The 22447-nt window shown below is 37.0% G+C and overlaps 1 protein-coding gene across 5 annotated transcripts; it reads right to left on the reverse strand.

Moving 5' to 3' along the window:
• Positions 1 to 739: 739 nt before the first annotated feature.
• On the reverse strand, positions 740 to 21921 carry NUA (nuclear pore anchor). Of its 5 annotated transcripts, XM_087330800.1 has the most exons (52): positions 21545 to 21920; positions 19352 to 19498; positions 14369 to 14467; positions 14156 to 14284; positions 13988 to 14080; positions 13778 to 13843; positions 13321 to 13410; positions 13160 to 13237; positions 12637 to 12770; positions 12440 to 12560; positions 12271 to 12363; positions 11995 to 12043; positions 11785 to 11888; positions 11648 to 11716; positions 11428 to 11562; positions 11241 to 11345; positions 11062 to 11175; positions 10858 to 10948; positions 10722 to 10765; positions 10565 to 10638; positions 9980 to 10082; positions 9771 to 9905; positions 9541 to 9639; positions 9418 to 9459; positions 9272 to 9325; positions 8498 to 8677; positions 8115 to 8162; positions 7971 to 8042; positions 7808 to 7891; positions 7646 to 7720; positions 7371 to 7555; positions 7131 to 7233; positions 6642 to 6758; positions 6465 to 6557; positions 6244 to 6387; positions 6094 to 6147; positions 5847 to 5960; positions 5684 to 5761; positions 5224 to 5373; positions 5081 to 5152; positions 4808 to 4984; positions 4197 to 4250; positions 4044 to 4116; positions 3453 to 3625; positions 3246 to 3374; positions 3096 to 3155; positions 2946 to 2996; positions 2803 to 2859; positions 2149 to 2731; positions 1376 to 2070; positions 1177 to 1228; positions 740 to 1082 (listed from the first exon to the last, which is right to left on the reverse strand). In XM_087330800.1, exons 1-52 carry the CDS (start codon positions 21848 to 21850, stop codon positions 1003 to 1005), a joined length of 6327 nt encoding a protein of 2108 aa, XP_087186926.1. In that variant the 5' UTR covers positions 21851 to 21920; the 3' UTR covers positions 740 to 1002. The 5 variants fall into 5 exon arrangements, with proteins under 5 accessions (XP_087186926.1, XP_087186923.1, XP_087186922.1 ...); XM_087330797.1 differs by having other exon boundaries at positions 1376 to 2731; positions 7808 to 7870; positions 21545 to 21921; XM_087330796.1 differs by having other exon boundaries at positions 1376 to 2731; positions 2803 to 2850; positions 21545 to 21921.
• Between the last annotated feature and the right edge of the window lie 526 nt (positions 21922 to 22447).

The following is a 22447-nucleotide window of genomic DNA, read 5'->3' on the forward strand; positions in this document are numbered from 1 at the left end:
TATCTAAGTAACATCCCAATCTTGCCAACCTCATTGAGACTAAATGATTAGCTTCCGTTTTCACTTGCACATGATGAAAATGTAAGTTCAAACTCTAACTTCTTGTGATCCAAGATATGCATCAATGCTTAAGGGAAGATGTGATTATTACTAAACTATTGCAACATATTATTGATAGTGAACTCATAATTAAATTGATCATGACAACATCTTATTACAATTTATTTTTTAAACAAATCAAGTAAAATTTCACCATTATTATTTCTAAGCATATGCATAAAATTAAGCAAATGACCTTACATTATTTTGGTATGAAATAAAGAAAGACTTACAAATCCTATTTTTGTCGATATCATTGTTTTGTATATTGATTTCGACCTCAAAAAAAAGGTCAATAGAATGAACCACTTATACGGACGCACATGTAAATTTATTCCATTTCATATTTTCATGTTCCTCAATTTAACAATGAAATTCTGATACCACTATAATACCATCTAGATCAACTTTAAAAAACAAGGGCACAACTTATTATGAAGTTTCAAATCGACCTTAATCATTATCCGCAACTTTCTTCCACACGCATATCCCTTTAGTGAGAAAATTGGTGATGCGCCTTACTTCACATCCCCTTATTAACTTGATCAAACACTTTACAAAAGCATGTAATATTTTATTAAACATTCAAATGACACTTGAAGCTTTTGACTCAGATTTGACTCACCAACAAGACTCTTAATTGAGCACCCACAAATAATAGCACACTCAGTAAGGTCAACATATTTTCTCACATGATTCTTTGGCATTCTCATCATTGCAATGATGAAACCCAGGTCTCTACATCACAATTCCCGACTATATGATCAAAGCTATAGGCCAATTGGCCCTGTTCATTAGTTGTCAAAAAACAACTTGTCTCAAAAACCAGCAATCGAAGATTTTCATGTATCCCTACATTACAACCTTTTTGAACAAAGCATGAATTGCTATATGATACAGTTATCATTGATCTTCAGCACTAGGAGGTTGAGACCCGATTCCACTTTGTGTATCCCCTAGTTTAGCATCTTGGTCTCCTCGAGCTTCAAAGAAAGCAAAATAAAATAGAATCAGGAGTTATATGATTGAAATGCCTTTAATACAAATTTTGGAATTTCTAATTGCTGTAGTTATCACCTCCAGGATTTGCTGATGAAGGGCTGCCTCGTCCTCGCACTCCAAGTCCCCTCTGAAAAATAGTAAACTTTCAAACTCATTGATACATGATGCTACAGAAAATGAATATAAACAGCTTCAACTTAAACAGAATTTGACTTACAACCCACATAACATAGTGTTCAGATCTGATTGAAATCAGAATTGTGGATTAACCGACCTTAGTTGACCGAGTGTTGCGTCTTGCTGCCCCTGGTGAGGGAGGCAGGGTGCCACCCAGTCTTCTGCCTATCTGCCTTTCAGGCACCGAAACTGTTACACCCCGTCTAACTTGCTGTAGAGGCACAGCTACATTCACATTCTCACTAGTCTCAGAAGCGTTGGGATGCTTCTCTTGGGGGTCACTTCTTGTCGTTGCTGTTTTGTCTTCAGGCTGGGTCTCATCATGCTGCTGTGCATCTTTATCAACAGCATCAAGAGTGAGAGTACTGGATTCATCAGCAATATCCCCTGAGACCTGATGAGGAATCTCCATTAAATGATCTTCCTTCTCATCAGGATCAATCTCACCATCCTCAATATCAACGCCACTATCATTAGATGGTCCTTCAGGGATGCCTTGCTCTGAGGTTTTTTCGATTACTTCTAATTCTGAACAGGGTGGAGTGCCCCTTGAATCCACCAACAAATCGGTTGTGTCATTCAAGTCAATGATCAAGCTTTCGTTTCCTTCAATCTCAGGAGCAAATAACTTATCCTGAGACGATACAGTTATATTGTCAGCAATATCTATAGCTTCCATATTTTCGTTTCTCTCAGGGGATGGTTGCGTGAGAGTATGAAAGTGTGCGTCTGTCGGAAGAAATTCACTGGTTTCTGTTGCTACCACAATTTCTGATGATGGTTCAGCCACAGCTGCAGCACCCTTTTCCTCATCAATTCCAACCAAAACATCATCCCTTTGGGCCACTGCAGGATGAGGTGAAAATGTACCTGGTCTTACAATTCGAGGACGTTTCGGTGCGGTCAGTTCATTTCGCAGAGTTGGCTGAGCTTCTTGATTGTTCTCAATGCCATCAATTATCTGCGGAATTTCTGGGCTAATTGTGTTTGAATCATTGTTTTCAACAACTGTAACAACCATTGTAGTATGCTCTACATCCATCTCACCTATCCTCGGTTCTGAAACAATGAGGGTTTCAGTTACAGACTGGACAGCTTCAGACTCTGCAACAGACCTCAGGTCGACGCCTTTTTGCTTTTTATTTGCAAAGATGGAATCCTCAGCTGGGCCTTGAGCCTGTGATGATGACCGCTTCCGAGCACCAGTCAAATCTTCCATCAAACTGATAGTAGGAGCAACAATTATTGCTGATGATGTGCTGACAACCTCAGCAATTTCCGCGACAACAGATGATTCAAACTTTGAGTCATCTCGCATTTCAGTTTCAACCTCAGGCAATTCGGTTGTGATGTCGACTCCTGATTCACTAGCCTCAGGTAGTATTTGTGGTTCAACCGGCGATTCAATCTTTGGTCGGACTATCCTACGGCCAGTCTTCTTAGCTTGAACATTCTGAATGACTTGCAAATATTTCAGCATCAACAAAATGTGATAAAAAACAAAATTACAATTTCAAAATTTACCTCTGAATTCTCTTTTTCACGCCTAATCGCATTCAGTTCTTCTAACTTCTGTTTCTCCTGTAATAATTAAAACATCATTTATACATCTATAAATTTATTAAACTTTCAAATCAGTAAAACAGACATGATATTGTAGTTCTCACCTCTGATATTTCTTTTTCTCTCTTAACTTCTTCAAGCAATCTTTGCTTCTCCTATAATTTCCTTAGCATATTTAGAAAGAAAATCCACAAAAAAACTAGAAAATCCTTAGCATATTTAGCATATTTCTCTTTGAAGCATGAAAATCTAACCTCTGATGTCTCATTTTCACGTTTTAGTGTACTAAGCTCTTCTAGAAGAATTTTCTTCTCCTGAAACCAATATAATTGCAACATTACATAATACAACTAGAAAAATTAATATTCACTACAACACATGAGACAAGACTATTGAACACAGACCTGATCCTGCTTCTGAGCAAAATCATAGTAGGTCTTTTGGTCCCGTAGCCTCCTTTGTTTTTCCTTTTTATGTTCATCTTTCTCCTTCTTCAGATCCTCTCGTTCTCTTTCAAGTGTTCTCTCCAATGTCTGATAGTAAAAGACCAGCAGCACCAAATCATTACAATATAATCAGAGGCAGAAGTTATTATGAAAAGGGATGCTTACTTGTATTCTCGTTTCCTTCTCTTTCAGCAGATTTTCATTTTCTTTCAGAGCTTGGTCATGTAGATTAGCCAATTCTTGGCGAACTTGAGCAACCACTTCTTGGCGTACTTGAGCAGCCACTTCTTGGCGAATCTGGGCCTCTGTTCGATGAGACTCTCCAGTTCCTCTTTTTGCTGTACACATACAACAATAATGGCATCTCTGCCTTAGTTCAGTGCACAAAACAAAAAAACTCAAACTTAGGACGTGTATTAGAACTACTTATCACAATATTTGACATTATTCCTAAATATTATACAATTATCACAATATTTGACATTATCAACCATGATGTATGACAAACAAAATTCATTTCCTTGTGCATGTGCTTCTATTCATAAATGCCATGTGCTTCTAGAACAGAGAGATGGGAATCGTAGAGAGTAGTTTGGGAATCTTGAAAACATGGTTACTTTTGAGAATTTTGAGCAAAACACTTGTATTCTGGTATACTTCCTCTGAAATTCAATTTTATTTAAAGAACATATTCAAATTAGTTGCTAAGTTATAATTACACATGCAAAAGCAAAATATATAGAGACAGAACGATACTTGAGTTTGCTTTCATCTCCTCAAGTTGCTTAATGGCATCATCTTTCTCTTTCATAATTGTTTCTATTTTGCGCTGCAAGAATATATTTCTTTGATCCACTGCTGTAATTGAAATTTCAGAAGGAAAATTTGAAGAAGAGACATGGTATATACCTTCTGAATGAAAAATTGTCTCTTTAGTTTATCAGTTTCAGCCTTCATAGATGCCTATGCAACAGCAAAGGAAGCTCAATCTTAGCAACAGTAAAGGCAACAATAAAGAATGTGAATTTGCTGAAATGCCATATTTAAATTTATTGATGCTAATAATATATGATTACATATTAAATTTGCTGAGATATTAATTAAGGGATTACATTCACAAGAGATAACGAACGGATTAAGGTGGAAATTTTGGATCAAGAAGACGTTCATGGTTAAGGTACATTCATAAAATCATGACTATTGTGAGGTTAATTAATTCCAAGGGATTTAATTAGGATTTAGAGAAACTAGACTAATTATTTTGAGTTCTTGAGATTAATTTTTCAAGCTCTTGCAAATAATTATTTCAAGATCCCACAATGTAGTTATCTTCTAAATCTAATCAAGTGTGGTATTAGGATATTACTTTGTTAGGTATGAAACTTTTGATGTACCTTACTCATATAACTTTTAAATGTCTGAAATATTTGGGCATATATGATTATATCTAAAAATTCCATAAGAAATCTCCTGCCAAAAAATATTGAAAGCATAGAAATGGAATTATTGATCCATCTAACCTCAACATCTTTTAACTGCTTTTCAAGCCCAGCAATTTTCTCATGTTTGGAGGAGATTTCCTGTTCTGAGTGACGCATGCCCTCCTGCAGTTTCTCGAGCTCTCTTCTGCTTGCATCTAGCTTCTCCAACTCCCTTTTGGCTGCTTCTAATTCAGATTGATGTAACCTCAAAGTTTCCTGTAGACATTTGCAACAGTGCATGTTCATATTCACAAAGAATTTTGTACAACTTAATGATGTAGGCAAAATTCCAAAAGTAGATCGTAGATGAACCTGGGAGGATGTCAGCTCTAATTGTATGCGATTATAGTCATCCACATCAAAAGATTTGTATTTTTGATGTAGCTGTCAAGAGAATGACAGTTATAAACCAAACTTCAAAAGACAGAAAGAAACATTATGTTAATTGATTATACCTGAGAAACTCTGTTCTCCCACCTAGCGACCTCTGCCTTCTGCAAATCAACATCCTTAAAAGTTGCCTCGAGCTCCACTTCCCGCTCTCTTAGTAACTTCCTTAGTGACTCCACCTCTGATTGTTCCTTTTGCAACTTCTCACGTAAACTCTGAATTCAATCAAATGCATTTAAACTTTTGCAAAGCAGCTTTTTCCACAAAAGGATATTGGATACACAAGAAGCAAGCAGGGAAATCTCCACTTCCTTTTTGGTGGGCACACACTCCACTTATATAGAGGCCCAAATGGGCTATTACACATGTGCACATGGCACCTAATTGTTAAACATGGCGGCCGCATGGGCTACGGCCATGGCCACTCCACACTATATATAAAGAAGTTATTCCCTGACATGCATTGATCAATTCAGACATATAATTAAGGAATGAAAAGAAAGGTATTGTGCCAAACTTATATACCTGGCATTCCTCAAAGTTTCTTTTGTTTTCCATTCTGAGTTGCTCATTGCTTTCCCTCAGTAGTCTCATCTCTCTTACCTACATTTTGGGGCACAGTTTATACTATTTATGAAATATACCATAATTTAAACTCAAGGATCCCGAAGAATAATCAAAGCCTTACTTGGGCTTGTAGGGATTTGAACTCTTCGTCAGAACAAAGGGCAACTCGAGCACTCTCACGTTCACGACGAAGAGTCGCTTGAGCATCATCGGCTGCATGCAGTGCTGCTTCAAGCTGAAATGATATTGAACACATGAGCAATTAAAACACAGGACATCATGAACCTAAACTTATGCAGTGTGCACCAATCAACTTTTCTTACATGACCTATCAAGTCAGCAGAAAAAATCTATGCTTTTTGGCCCACCTGTTTCTGAAATCGAGTTCGCTCTTGCTTCAAAAGTGATATCTCCATATCTGACTGATAACACCAAGACAATTTCGGAAGACAAAATAGTATTCCATTATTATTTCATAGCCATTATTTGTAGCAAAAGCAAGCCAGTATGATACTTACAGTTTCTTTAGATCGACGCAGATAGCGAATTATATCATGTAGATCATTTTCTGTATGGTCAATGCTTTTATGTGTATCGCCAGTCATCTCATATTCTGCTGATCTTGTATGTGTAGCTTCAGCGCGGTCCAGCAAGATCCGATTCTATGAATAGCATTACCTTATTATTACAAGGCTCTAAACCATCCATCAGAAGCTTCTGATTTAAACAACCATTATACCTGCTCCTCCACTTCCCTTAATTTGCTTGTCAGGCTTTCTTTCTCTGAAAGTAATGACTCTTTCTCCATCTCCCAGGAAACACTTGATGATTCCTATCATCAGATATCAGTGATATCCCAATTAGAAAGAAAAAAAGAACATAATTATGCCTTTATGCCCCCAAGAAATGATCATACAAGTTCAGACATGGAGATAGTCAATTTTGACCGCAAATCTGCAACTTCTTTCTCTAGTTTTTCATTGTGTTGAGATGTTACAGTCAATTCACGTATAGTATCTGCTTGGAGAAGAACCTAAAATAAAAAAAACAAATTTCCTCCACATGTTCAGTTGATAAATATAAGAACATAGAAAACAAACAAGAATTCCTTAATAAACATCTGATTAGGAACGATGATATTACGTGCACCTTAATCTATATCAGTGAACATTGTTTTAAGAAGGCTTTATTTATCACAAGAAATGTTCCTTTCCTACGACCTTAGATACTTGAAGGTACTTCATGCATTGATTTTGGATTTAAAATTCATGCCAGACTATAATGCATATTATTGGAAAAGGCAAAAGTGTTTTTATAAGCATTGGCAATTTTGTCTTGAGAGGTATCCAGAGATTTTTCCAGTATAATAAACCATGCTTTATAGATTTTAGAAATATTTATCGACCTGCCGTTCATAGTTAGTTTGTGCAGCACGCCAAAGCTGATGTTGCTTCTCCAGCTCATTTTTCAGTGTTTTGATGCGCTCCTCTGCCTGTTCTAGTAAGATGCTGTTTGGAATGCAAAAGAAGACATTGTTGATAAAATGCCCAAGAACATCAGAAAATATTACATATTACAATTACAAGAACTTAATTTGTTGGGATTGAAGGGAAAGAAAGGATTGAAGCATTGAATGGAATCCTACCGTTTCCCAGAATCTGATTCACGAAGCAAAGCAAGATCTTTCTGAGCTGTGCTTAAAGCTGACTCCTTGTTTGTTTCAGCTTCCAGCAACTCATTTTCTTTGGTCATGAGCAATTTTTCTAAATCAATTACCTTATTCCTATAAGATGATAGTTCAGCTTCAAGAGATTCTTTCATTTTCTCTGCCTGCAAATAAAGTGCATTTATATGTGAAAATCTATCCCAAGATACATTACAATAGATAAACACATGTGTGGTGAGTCTTAAAAGCATTACTTCTTCTTTGTATCGATTGTGCGCATCCTCCACTCGAAGGAGAGCTTCCTCATTTGCTTGAGCTAGCTTTTTGTACTAAAGAAATTCAAAACAAATTTAAAACTGTGTAAAACAACAAAAATAGTCCTTGACACTGTAAACATAGGCCAGTAATTCCAAAACCTGATCCGTGTGGCTCTTGGAAGCATCCAATTCTTCTTTTAGATGCTCAACCTCTTCCCTTGTCTGCCCCAACAGAGTCAAAACCTACAAAACAATTTCATATTCATAAAATACGCTTTCAGGAACAGAGAGAACATAATGTTCATGCTTAGATCACACATACTTCTGTATCTGTCTCCAATTCACCCTCCTTCACATCCTTCCCTGTTTCTTTCCTGGCTGACATAATATTCACCTGAAAATGACCAGTTAAATCAATTCAGGAATTTGAAGTATTCCATCAAGATCTCAGGATTGCACAATCTACCTTTTCTTCAGTTCTTTTCAAGTTTGCCTCCAATTCGATACACCGATTCTGTAGCACCAATACAAACGTTAATGGAGATAAAAACTGACAGCATCACAAATCACAATCTTTTCAGATTTGTAAGCATTTGAAATAGAAATTTTCAGGAGTTGCTTGGGCCAAACTGTGTTGACGAACATTGAAAATCCATTTGAATTGGATTTCTTGACATCTTATATATGGATTACATTGCACAACAGACTTGTTTCATAGTCTCAATCAACCAGATTACAAATCAGAAAGTTCAATCTCTTCATTCTAAATGCAATCTTTAACATAAAAAAAACTCATTTCGTGATTGTATCCATTTTGAATTCAGAACTAATCATTATCATGAACATTACCTCAGCAATAAGTGATCGAGCCTCAAACATTGAAGCCTTATTCAGTGCATCTGTAAGTTCTTTAGCTAATGATTCGATCCGATCCATTGTCTGATTAACAGACATATCACGTTCATTCATAAGGTGTCGAACATGAGTTCGCTCAGAGTCAAGTTCATGCTTCATTTCCACCCATTCTTTCTGCAAAAGAAATTATGTATGCTTAATGAAAAGTTTCGTTATCGTTCATAAGGTGTTGAACATGGGCTTGTAATGAGTCAATTCATGTATCATTTCAACTCATTCTTTTTGGAAAAGATTATCATTTTTTAGAGGAAATTGACATGTTGAGGTTGAAGTGTCAAACATGAACTTGCTAACATTCAAGTTCATGTTTCATTTCTACCCATTCTTTCTGCAAAAGATAATCAATTTTAAATAAAATTGTCATGTTGAGATCAAGCAAATATAATATAAACACAAAGAAAGAAGAAAGGCAGAAAGATATAATAACGTCTTTTAAGAGGCCAAACAAGAGGTTACATCTTAAGAGAAGAGAAGAGAATATATTCCATTTGTTTATGGTAGGAGCAAAAACTGAGTCTGATTTTACCAATATACAAACCAACCACCACAGTCAAAAGACAAAACATGTTTAAGGGAATAATGAGTAAACATGCAAATATATGAATATATGCTCTGGAGTGCCAACTCAAGAAGTGCAAGATATAATCAATTTTTCTAATTTTTATCAATGGACTATCACAAATACATGCATCAAATAGTTAATCAAACCTGCATGCGGTTGACTTCATCTTCAAGTTTTTTCTTCTCAGCAGCTCTCATAGTCTATAAACAAGCAATGAAAAGCAAGACATCAATGTCCGTTTAAATTAAACAGATGTTCTAGTGTATTCAGTTAAATGCAAAAGAATACTAACCCCGTGAGCTTCCTCCACGGTGTGAATATTGTCCAGGGTTGCCTTTAAAATGTAGAAGAAATACATTATTTGTCAAATCACTAAAGTTTATAACTACATAGGAATGCACAAGTATGCTTCTACCTGAAGTCTATGTACTCGATCAGACAAAGATGAAAGCTCTTGGGATGCCCTCTTTTCAGCATTAGAAATTAGCTCTTTTTCTCGTTCTAATACATTTACCTGTTCCAAAAATAAAAAACGCATTAATCCACCCTGCACCATCTGTTGCAGCCTATATTCTGAGATTATTGAGATGGAGTGCAATCGACAACATTCAATGCAGTGTTTAAAGGCAGTCTGTTGCTCAACACCTCAACTGAGAGTCTACGACAATTCTCTTCCACTGATTGCACATACTCCCCATTTTCTCTAAGCCTTCGCTGATAGTCTGTTATGATCTGGGAGAATTCCACATTTCTGGCTAAAACTGCATCCATTTCTTTCCTCTGTAAAGAAGTATGCATATTTAATAAGCATCCTCTCAATTAACCACCTTTTCTCAATCAATATTAATATATACCTGATTTTCAGAATCATTGATTATTCTCTGCAGCTGTTCTCTAGCATAATTTGACTCTACAACCAGACGATCTCTTTCCATCCGCGCCAAGTTGGTATCTTGCCTAAAAATGTCAGAAGAATATTTAGATACTTCATTAAACACCATTACACCTCTAAAAAAATTATTTAACAGGTAACAAGAACCACATTCTGTCCAATCAATATACTAGCTTTCACCAAGTTCGACATTTTATCTTCATCTTGGGAAAGTTCCAAAGTTATAGCCAAAAAGCCAATTGATTATGCATAGGCTTCAACATAAGATTGACAATATAATATCCAAGTAGCAGCAGAAAAGGAAATTAGATTTCTGACAAATAAATAACCATAAGTTTGTATATTTAAACAACTCCTTATGTCTAATACTAAGATAAAGAAGCAGGGTCATCCACCAAAATGAAAAGCCATTTGTGCACGGTGCAACGGCTATAGGTTTACTGAGGAAGTAGCAAGATTTTTTAATGTTTTAGTACATCATAGTGCAAATGTACCCTTCTGAAAGGCCTTAAAAGACAATTACAAACGCATCACGTTTTTGGTATACCTGCATTTGCTTAATTCTTCTTCCAAAACTGACAAACGATCAGAAGTCTCTTTTCGCACCTTTTCAATTTCTTCCTGCGTTAGAAAAATAATAAATGAAGAAACAACAGATTACACTCATAGTTTTGATTATGCATCAATGTGAATATTTATTTCACCTCTGATTTGATAACCAAGTTGCGCACATCATTTCCATTACTTTCTGTAATAACATAATTCAGTCAATAACAAATGTTTTTTAATAATATTCAAAATATATATCTACCTGTAAATTTGTTTCTGTATGAATATTACCTGTTGTGGCAATGATCTTGTTTTCCTTTGGCAATGTACCACCAATGCGAGACTTCAGCTCCTCCTCATAAAGTCTCTTATACATCCCAACCTGAAAATCATGAGTATCAAGTATATCACAAGATGTAGAGAAAAATCACGAGGTCCTGAAGTGAACAGTGGCTCATAATCTCACTTTCATCCTTAAAGTGAAGATATACATACTGTCCCCTGAAGTGAAGATATAAGTTGTATCTGCTCCTCTGATTTTCTTAGAATTGTTGATACTTTTTGGGCAGCTTCATCAGTCCTCCTTTTCAGTTGCAAATCAAAGGCTTCCTGTGATACATATCCAATGAGCAAAGACAGGGCTGTCTTGTGCTAGAAGACTATTATTCATTTACCTTTAGCTCTTTCTCATGTTCCTCATTTTGCTGACTAAGAGATCGAGCAATAGCACGCAGTTGACTGTTTTGTTGAACCATTTCATGAATATCCTTGAATGTAACCTGGAAAAAAATTTAACAATAGCAAATTGATTAAAAAAAGAATACACATAGACAAGTACCAAGTACACATTGCTCAGCGTACCAATCGTTGAGATATCAAAGCATCAGATGCTGTTGTTGGAATCATTTCTTGGTCTTCAAAATCAGTTTTAAGAGAAGCATTGTCACCAAATAAATGGTGTTTTACATCGGCACATTCCTTTAGCAGAGTTGTTACCTAAAATGGTACAAGAGGACATGTGAACTTGTGCATCTTGAAAGGGCATAAATCTAGATTAATATCCATCCTTCTGAATCATTACCTGATATTGAAGATCAGAGCATTCTTGCTTCAAAGCATTCAAATCACGTTCCCTCTTTCGTACTTCTGCCTGCATGGCCATAGTATGTTATAGGTTTCCTTGAAGTCGTAAACTTTATCAGTGAATGCATCACATACCTTTAGTTCCATGATTTGATTTTCTAATGAATACTGTTCTTCAACAGACAGATGTAGTCTTTCCTCTATGAGTGCATAGGCCTCTGCCATGCGGGAATGCTCAGCTGCAACATATTCATAAGAAAGTAAGAAGCTAGATTATTGTTAAACATAATCACCATGCGTTACACAGTAGAATAGATAGCTGATAATAGTGATTGGAAAAAAAACCTCGTTCATCCAAAATCTGTTCTGCTCTCCGTTCTATTTCTTGAAGTACCTGTAACCAAAATCAGACAGATGAAACAAATCATCAGAAGGCGGAAAGACCAATGGCCCATCACTGTTTTCTGGCTCCAGTCAAGAATTTGATGCGAAAGTTGACTACTTGAATTTGATTGTTCATGATATATATGGTGATGCCCCTACTATTATATATTGTGTTACAAAAGCTCCTACAACACCTATCCAGATAACACTCATTAACATCATTAGAAAGTACTATACACGTTGAAGGAGAGCCTCTGAATGCCTTCTCTCTTGTCTCTCATGGCGCCAAGCATCCACAGCCTCCTGATATTTGACATATATTTTTGTTATCTGCAAAATAAATAAGGATATTAATATGATACTAAATTCAACATCTATGAGTTTAAAGGGAAAGATAAATGCTTACACTCCATCCATCACGTAATAATGTTGCAGCTAGAGCCGTTCCTGATATTCCAGCTGGAACAATAGGAAGTACAGATGCATCATGGTGAAGTTCTTCAAGTTCAAGTGAGAGTTGCCGATCACTGGAAAGTGAAAGACCACATCTTTTTTAGAGTCTGTTAGAACATAAATACTTATTGCTTATAAAAACCTCATTACCTGATGTTGTGCCCCTTTGAGGCTGTATCTGGCAAGCTACTGAACAATGAGTAAGACTCTTCATCTTTAGCCTTCTTCAAAGATTCTATCTCCTTTTCAAGCTTTTCTATTTTCTCCTTTGCCTCCATAGCATCCTATCAAGGGACAAATGAGTTGACCACTCATTGGACATATAGGCATAATCAAATGAAAAAGGAAAATATTCTTAGGCACATATCCCTTAATTCAAGCGACATCAACGGAAAAGTGCTACTCAAATAGACAGCACAATACATGATGTTCCGATAACGAAAATATATTCTAGGCACATATCTCTTAATTCAAGGGACATTAAGGGAAAAGTGATACTCAAGTAGACAGAATATTACATGATGTTCTGATAATCTATTATGCAGGAAAGTTTCACATGCATTGTTCCTCAGAGACTTCAGTTCAGAAAATTTACAATGCACCATTATATCTGACTTCTTTTCGAGGGACAGGGATTTTGCAAAAATCACAAGAACCAGAACAATCTCGTTACCTTTTCAGCACTTTTACGCATCTCCACTTCCTTCGCTAAATGATTCTTTAATTCAGCTTCAACATCATTCAAATGAGCCTTTACCAAATCCCAACATGATAAGAAACACAGTTTTAGTGAAAGAGCATAGCTCCACATATAATAACATATCACATGCTTACCTCAAGTGCTTTGATGACACCTTCAAGATCGATGGCTTTGTTTGACCACTCCTCTGAACTTTGTTTATATAATTCAACAAGCTTTGAGGCCTGCATGAATTATGCAATTAATGTCAATGGAACTCCTTAATTGAAAGGGAGATTTGAGACTTACGGACCTCGTAAGGAGCCTAATACAAGCAGAACTATCGCACAGCCCAGGCCGTACTTTAAACAGACAACCTTAGTTCCATACTCAAACTCACATACAAAGTGTACAATCTTGGGAAGTGTTTAATAAGATAGAATAAGAATGTGTGCTCATATAATGAGAATTGAGGGGATGAAAAGATAGCAAAAAAGGGAAAAATTATATGAAACAAGTCCTTCCATGGGGATGCTAGACATCTACATTCTAATCAGTTATGAAGTCTGCCTATTAACACATTGACATCTCATTGAGGGATAGAGAGGTTACTGTTTCAAGCTCAAGAGAAAGGTGATTCTCTTTATTCTCTGCATTCTCCTTTGTAAATTTGAGCTCCTGGAAAAGGATCCATGACAGCACAAACAGAGAGTAATTAATAAGAAATATCATGACATCAAAACAGAAGGCAACGGTGAGTAATTCAGTGATCCACTATGCATATTTTAAACTTGTTTAGACATTTTGCTGATTCCACTGCACCTCTCGAGTCTGATTCAGGCGCAACTCCAAATCTTTCACTTGTTCCTTGTTTCTTTGAAGAGACTCCTCTGTCTGTTTGCATGTTTGTTCGACCTATAACAAGCAAGAGATATTTTACCACATCCAATATCAATTAATCAAATCAATGGAAATACGTTTTCCACAAACCATTGTAAGCTTTGAACGCATTTCCATCTCCATATCTGAGGAACTCCTTTTTTCTTTCAGCAACGTGCTAACTTTCTCAGTTAACTCCTGATTCAGCCATGTATTATGCTGTTCCAACAGATCTTTCTCCTGTTATCCAACATTGACGCGTGGATTCAGTAATCAAAGACAATTTTATACGAGCAAAATAAGACAAAAAAGATTTTTCCCCACCTGTGACAGGCGTGCTTGAACTGACTGAGACCGAGCCATCTCCGCTTCAGCCTCATGAAGCTTACCTTCTAGAATACTTCTTTCATCTGTCAAGAATACCTGCCATTTCAAAAGTGAAATACAGAACAAAAAATGTTAAAATCTGGACACAAAACTTCATTGTAAGTTGTACATGAATAATATCAGCTTCCAGCAAATATGTATCCTATTTCTCAAAGACTATTTCCAGAGCAAATGCTAGCTCTAAGTTTGATCTAGTTTGCCAAGTCATATATCATTTATAGCATTTCATATATGATTGATGTTCAAACTCTACTAATTGTGACCTAAAAATCTACAACATAAGCCACATCAAGATGGAAATATCTCTGAACTTCAGTGCAGGACGGTAATGGCCTTTATTTGTCAATGACAAGGGTGACGAGGTTGGGGTCTACATGCACAGCAAATGGCTATTGGCTGATCTAGTGTAACCCCTTTGAAGAAGACCCCACTTGTGTAGTTCTTGATTGATTGGTAGCATGAGTGATGGAACTAAAGAAAGTCTTAATTGTTCCCTATTGATGAGCTATTGTGGTTGTATTGTTGTCCAACTTCTCTCTAGTCCAAATACGGGACCAACGGTGCCTAGGAATTTTCTCGCTAGAACTAAAGAGACACAAGGAGAAGTTGATGGACAACAACAGACACACAACCTCGTCAACAATGGGCAATCACAACTTTCTTTAGCCCCATCTTTCTTCATGCTTCAAGTCAATCAAGGGCTACACAAATGGACTCCTGGCCAGGACATTGCAAAGGGGTTACAATAGTTCAAGCAATAGCAATTTGTCATGCACATAGTCCCGAGCCTTGTAGACCATGATCTCACCACCCTTGTCTTAGGTTTAGGATTTTGAGAGCATACCTCGAAAGTATAGCCATACAAATATTACTATATGCTGATGATATTGTGCTGACTTTTTACTCTCCGAAGGAACTACAAAGACATCTAAAAGCCATAAAAGTACTTTGTACAGACAAAGGTGTGTCAATAAACATGGATAAACTAAAGTGATGGTGTCTAACATCACCCAAGCATGGGTAGCAAGATCAGAACAAAAATTCTTCTTCGGAGAGGAAAAGGTGGCATACACACTCCTACACATACCTGAGTAACATTTGTAGAGCCTAGGTTCTCCTTGCAGAAGGCTGATTGTGCCCAACTTTCTCATGCATAAGCAACCCTTGGTGCTCTCAAAAGACAATGTGCATATTTGCAGTTCCATGAACCACGAACTAAACTGAGGCTATTTGATACACTAGTGGCACCAACTCTTCTCTATGGAGTAAAAACATGGAGACTAAGTCTTAACAAGGCAAATAGCTGGAAATATTTAGAAATGTAGTCGCAATGATTGCCCGGATGATAAGGAGCAAAGCATCGGTGCCCTATGATTTAATCCGGGTAGAGATGAGCAGCCCTATAATCATCAAGGCATTATTCCAATCAGTGACCTGTATCCAACATTTTTGGGAGCTCCCTAAACAAAGGTACTCAAGGTTGACACTTATGTCATCAAAACAACTTGCTGAACAGGGTAGAGATGAGCAGCCCTATAATCATCAAGGCATTATTCCAATCAGTGACCTGTATCCAACATTTTTGGGAGCTCCCTAAACAAAGGTACTCAAGGTTGACACTTATGTCATCAAAACAACTTGCTGAACATGGAGACATTCATTGTTGGGTGCTGAAATGCAACAATGGTTCAAGTCACATGGCATAAATGTAAATACACTACCCCTGTTCCAATATAGCTTGGATTGTCCCCATCTAAACATGACCAAAGGTACCCTTTCAATACAAGCCAAGTAGTTCGAAGTAATTAGTATACACATCAAATGGATGATTAGAATCGGACATGAGAGATGAATGCGTAATCCAGATTGATATTATTAATTTGGAAACAAGATAACATAGATCAGCCCCAAAATATCAATTGGTAGGAAGATGGCCCACTATAAGACACTTTTTACACACATCAGAGGATGGATTCATCATCAGGCCATCTTATATGGACATACATCTATCCTATGCATTCTACAGTGTGATAGGGCAGCTGTGAACTTCATCACATTAGTTAGAGATTGAGGTAGGCAAATATGAACAAATACATCTAGAAGAAAGAATTTGCCAACTGTGTCATCAGGGAGTGGAAACAACATTATGTCACTATAGTGTTTTTTATGAAATAAGAGGAAGATACCATTGCCTCTTTAAACAAGACTTTGGCCCACCACTACACAAAGTAATGGAATATGAGGACTAAGGTGATTGGGACTTTTCTTGCTAGATCTCAAAAGTCACATGGAAAAGTTATTCATTCACATCTATCCTATGCATTATGCAGTGTGATAGGGCAGCTGTGAACTTCATCACATTAGTTCAAGATTGAGGTAGGCAAATATGCACAAATACCTCTAGAAGAAAGGATTTGCCAATTGTGTCATCAGGGAGTGGAAACAACATTATGTCACTATAGATTTTTTATGATATAAGGGGAAGATACCATTGCCTCTTTAAACGAGACTTTGGCCCACCACTACACAAGGTAATGGAATATGAGGACTAAGGTGCTTGGGACTTTTCTTGCTAGAACTCAAACGACACATGGAAAAGTTATTCAAGGACAATAGTACATCCACACAAGCTCATCAACGAAGCACAATCACAACTTTCTTTAGCCCCATCACTCCAATTCATGCTACAAGTCAATCAAGGGCTACATAGATGGGCTCACAACCAGGACATAACAAAGGTGTTACAATAGATCAAGCAATAGCAATTTGTCATGCACGTAGGCCCGGCCCCAAGATCACAATCTCACCACCCTTGTCATCGACATATAAAAACCATTATTTGCCACCATCCTAGGTCCTTCTCTTACTTTGGAGACCTCTCCATTCTGGATTGACCTATGTTAGAGATCTTTCAAAGACAAAAACTGCAATATACCTAACTTGAAAATCTTACATGTACCAATAACAAGATTCTTAGTCTCTATTTGTCTTTTTACTATTTCAAAATTTCAAATTAATGTGAAGAGGGTCTAAGTTGCCCTATCACACAACAACACACATGAGATATGTAGATGTGTATCCAAATAAGAAAGCTAGATAATCAATTCATCCTATGATGTGTAAAAAGAGAGCCTTATAGTGGAATGTCGTTCAATCAAGAGATGGGGGACTAGACTAATCCATGTTCTTTCATTATACAATTCAATCATATCATCTTGGATCACTCTAATTCTTTTCCATGATATATTCAGATGTGGACAATCCAAGCTATATTGAGATGGGGTAGTATGTTTATACGTATGCCATGCAATTGGAACCATTCTTGCATGCATCAGTATACCAAAAATCCTCATCTCCATGTTCAGCAATTTCTTTTGATGACATAAGTACTAGTTTTGAGTGCCTTTGCTGTGTTCACAGATCAGAATAATGCCTTTGTCACTACTGGGACTACTCTCATCTCCACCCGAATTATATCATAAGGCACACTGATGCTTTGCTTCTTTCATATGGGCGATCATCGAGACTAAAGGTCTCTCTAAAATCTGTCTAGGTATCTGCCCGATGAAGGATCACTGCCAATTTTTCTACTCTGTAGAGAAGAGCTGGTGTTGCAAATGTAGCAAACAACCATAAGGTAGTTCATGGTTCTTGGAATTATATATGTGCACATTTTCTTCAAGAGCACTAAGGCTGCATATCCACCCTGCCATAGGGAGAACCATGGCCCTGTGAATGTGATTATTAGATGTATAGAATCATGTATATGCCACCTTTTCTTCTCCTAATAAAGAAATCCAGTTCTGATCTCGTTACCCATACCTGTATGGTGTTAAAAACCATAACTTCAGTTTTATCAAGGTTGACTACAAATCTTTATCTATACAAAATGACTTTAAAACATTTGGATTTCTTCATAATCCCTCCAAAGAGTCGGACATCAACACAATGGCATTGGTATTTAGTAACCTTAGTATGGTTACCCCTGCTAAGAATGCTCCTAATCTACACAATCTCTCTGTGTAATTAGATATCTCATCTATATAAAAACCAAAGGGAGTGGGTGACAGTGAGCATCCATGTTTTACTCCAATCATGCTAGCCACGACCTCCGACAACCCAATAGGAGTGCTTCCTCGCATTGGTTCATATAGTGCTTATATCCCATTTCATATTTACAGGGAGGGTTTCTAGTCGCTGCATGGGTCAATATGTAATCCAAAGTTGTGAGCCCTATTCAGAAACCTGCATGTCTGGCTGAACAGCGGCCATTTTTCTGCCACTAGAACTGATCCATATAGTTTTATCAAATAATGGACAATCATGATAAGCCTGTAGCTGCTAGGTATCAAGGGATCCCCTCTTGAATATCGATACAATGCTAAGTTCTGTTCAGCTCCTAGGGAAGCCTTCACACAGCTCCATTAAGGAGGTGTGCAAGAAGGGGAAGCTAGGTGTCACAGGCAACCTATCAATCCATCATGATCTTGGGTCTTCCAATTTGTAACCTATAAATGGCATTTCTCATCTTTTGTGGAGGAAAAAAGGTGAATACACAAGGGCATGAGCCATGTGGGTGCAGGAGGGGGGCTGCTCCAAAATGTCATAAGAGTACATTTGCATATTCATGCCAAGCCTACAGTGAGGTCAGTAGTGTGCTAAATGGCCCCACTATACATTTTCCTATAGAGTGAAACAAGTCAAATATTAAACACTATATGATAGAAGAACCAACGAATATTACTTATTTATAGAGTGTTTCAGTAACAAAGCTTTACATTATATTGACCAATATTGACTTGCAAAAATATATCCATTACAACGGTCTTCATAACTGACAAAAACAAATTTCTCATATTCATTCTTCAAGGAAAACAGTAGGCATTGTTTCATATTTCAATGCATAGGTTCAACACTTACAATTTTGTCAAGGTACATTTTTATATATGTATTCTTTTCATTCATCTCTGTGTTCTTCTGCTCCACAATTTCCAATAGTTCTCTACGCGCTTTTCGTATTTCGTTGAGCTCACATGAAGATCGTTCCCTGTCAGTATCTCTTTTCATCTACAACAAAAAATTGCTATATTGAGTAGTCATGAATGAGCTAGTTGTGAAAATTATGGACTTCAAAGCTGACTTACAACCAATTCATTAATCAGTAACATGAAGGAGCATGAAAAATGCAATATGATGATGATGCATATGCTTCAGAGAGCACTTTTGCACATTATAACACATATGATTACTTCAAAACATTATTAGCTCATAGGAATATGGAATCACCATTCCTATCGATTGAAATTCCTTCACAATTCCCAAAAAGGAACTGAAATATATATCGCCTAATCCCAATGAAAATAAATCATAAGTTGAATATGTTCTCATGATTGTATAACATACTATGGAGCATAATCTGCAAACAGTGCAAAAATGTTTAAGAGTTTCCAAGTTGATCATGGTGGTAATTGCATAGCCAATTTGAGGAGAGAAGCAGGCAATATGAAACCGTGATATCAAACCAGAAATAGAAACAAATACATTAAAAAAACTAATCCAATTATTGACTTCTGGGAAATTTGTAGCTCTGCACACTGAAAAACCTTCTGATCCATATGTTAAGGGAAACTGGCCAGCTGATCTAAGTAAAATGAGGGAAATATGACTCAACTACTAAACACTAATTGATTATGGAAGTCTTTATTTAATGACGTCCCTAAAATACTTGAGTCTTGACAGTTAAGCCAAAACGTTGATGAGCTTTGAACAATGTATCGCATATGTTAGGCATGGCATGTCATGTTATAAGTAATATTACTGTAGGTTACTTAGAAAAATAAATGTTGATTCATACTTCTTTCTTAGTCCTAAATTTCTAGACCATAATTCTATCATACTATGGACTTTATACAGCATTTCAAGAACTCTCTATGGTGCTTAAACATTATAGTAATTGTAAGATTTTATTGCATCAAGTGTATTTTCGCCACTATTGTACTGTTCTCGATTTATTAATTAATTGCATTAGTCATGCATGTGGACACTGCACACATTACTACTTGCTTTTACTGAACTATTAATGCATTAAGTCACTGCTGCTTTCTAATTATCCTCATTCTACTCATGAGTTTCTGGATAAATATCATGACCACATAATTTATGTTCAAAACCATGCCCATCGAATTCCTGGGAAATGGGGGAGAGAAAGAAAGATATATTAACGTCTTTTATAAGGCCAAAATGGCCTATAAGACCAAACAGAAGATTACATCTTAAGTGTTGTCTCGTCTTTGAGAACAAATCAAAATAAAATAAAGATTACACAGTAAATATAAAAGTAAATAAGATGAAAAAAAGGAAACGAGGGAATCTGGTTTTTGGCAAACGTGAGATTCTCAGGTTAGAGAGAGAGAGAGAGAGAGATGAATGATACATTGAAAATCCGAACAAAAGATGTGAACGACCATCGAACCCTAGACATCTTGTATAAAAGACTGTAGAGTTTAAGCACGTGTACTGAAAATAGTAACTTTTCTAGGCTAGAAGCCTCCTGTTTTATTATTAGACTCAATATACCCATGGATACAAACATAGATAACAATAGTACATATGTATAAAAATGCACATGTATAGGGGAGAGAGAGAGAGAGAGAGAAAAAACATCGAAATACACTTTAAATGCAAACAAGCAAGGACATCAAGCATCCAAATACATAAGTTATATTCAAAATGATACCAAAACATCTTCCTCTCAAAATAAAGAAGCATATAAAACATGAAATAACTAGCTTATTTGCTAACAGGAAAGAACATATCAATTCAAGCTTCAGCTGATGGATTTCATTTCCAAATTGAGGATGTTCAAATGCATGTACAAAAATTCATGCCAAAATATTCAATTTATAAACATCTCTTGAGTAAATTCCCACTTGAACACCTTTTTCTTTATTAGAGTCCACTTTCTATACCGAGAAAATATCAGAAAATCCAGTTTGAATGAATTGTTTTCGTAAAAGTGCATCAAAAAGAATTACATTGTCTATATATGTACATAGAGAAACACTGAACTTGCAGTTTAAACGCAAAACAAACACAAGATAGGTGAAGCCTTACCAATTCAAGCTCCAGCTTATGGACTTGTGCTTGAGCCTGCGAGAGCTCTGCCGATCGGCTTTGCAATGTATTCTCAAGCTGAGTCTTGGTATTTTCCATCTCCCGGAACTGCGCGGAGATGGCGAGGAACTTCTGCTCAACCACGGAACACCGCTGCTCGGAAGTGATGGCGGAAGCATCAGCGCGCGCTTTCATAGCCTCCAGCTTCTGAGAGAGATCGAGAATATACGCGTCGGCACGCTCTGCGACGAGAGAGACATCAGAGCCTGCTGCTTCGAGCTCCGAATCAGTGATGAACAGAGGCATGGTAGAGAGGACTATCCTTGTCCTTTATAAATATGTATATAATCTCTTCTCTTCCCTCTGCCGCTCTTTCTTTCCTTCTTTCGTTCTGCTGTGGCAAAGATAGAGGAGGACGGGGTGAGGGTTTCTAGGGTTTACAGGTAGTATAGGTTTAGGGTTTACTAGTTCTCTCGTTTCTTTCTCCCTTTACTTTCGTCGCCATAGCTTCCTTCTGAAGAAGAAGAAGAAGAAGAAATAGCGAGAGATATGTTTGCTTTATTTCCAAAATATGCCCCCTCTTTCAAAGACATCGGAAATTCCCCCCCCCCACCCCCAAAAGAAACACGTGTCACACACAGAGACTAAAGGAGAGCGGCTCTTGGAAACATGTCTCGGAAGCAATGCAGGAAACTGTGTTTATGTCTGCTCGAATAGAAACGAAATACCATCGTCTCCTGACCTGACTCATTCATTGCATCCATCGGATCGGGTAAAGGCACACCTTGGATCGCCTGTTAACACCCGATCGATTAGATTAGCATGTTTCCTCGTAGCCTAGCATTGATTCTCCTTCTACCCCTGTAATCATTGATGATGATGATGATGATGATGATGATGATG

Source organism: Azolla caroliniana, unplaced genomic scaffold (genome assembly GCF_043228905.1).
Source record: "Azolla caroliniana isolate FFs.n. ecotype wild unplaced genomic scaffold, voAzoCaro1.0.p SCAF_14, whole genome shotgun sequence".
Classification (NCBI taxonomy): Eukaryota; Viridiplantae; Streptophyta; class Polypodiopsida; order Salviniales; family Salviniaceae; genus Azolla; species Azolla caroliniana.

Coding starts and splice junctions, on each gene's coding strand:
- NUA (XM_087330795.1), bottom strand. CDS start 21,850: ATGCCTCTGTTCATCACTGATTCGGAGCTCGAAGCAGCAGGCTCTGAT. Junction 12,561..12,636: donor TCAAAGGGGCACAACATCAG/GTAATGAGGTTT, acceptor TTCACTTTCCAG/TGATCGGCAACTCTCACTTG. Junction 1,083..1,176: donor TTCATCAGCAAATCCTGGAG/GTGATAACTACA, acceptor CTTTCTTTGAAG/CTCGAGGAGACCAAGATGCT.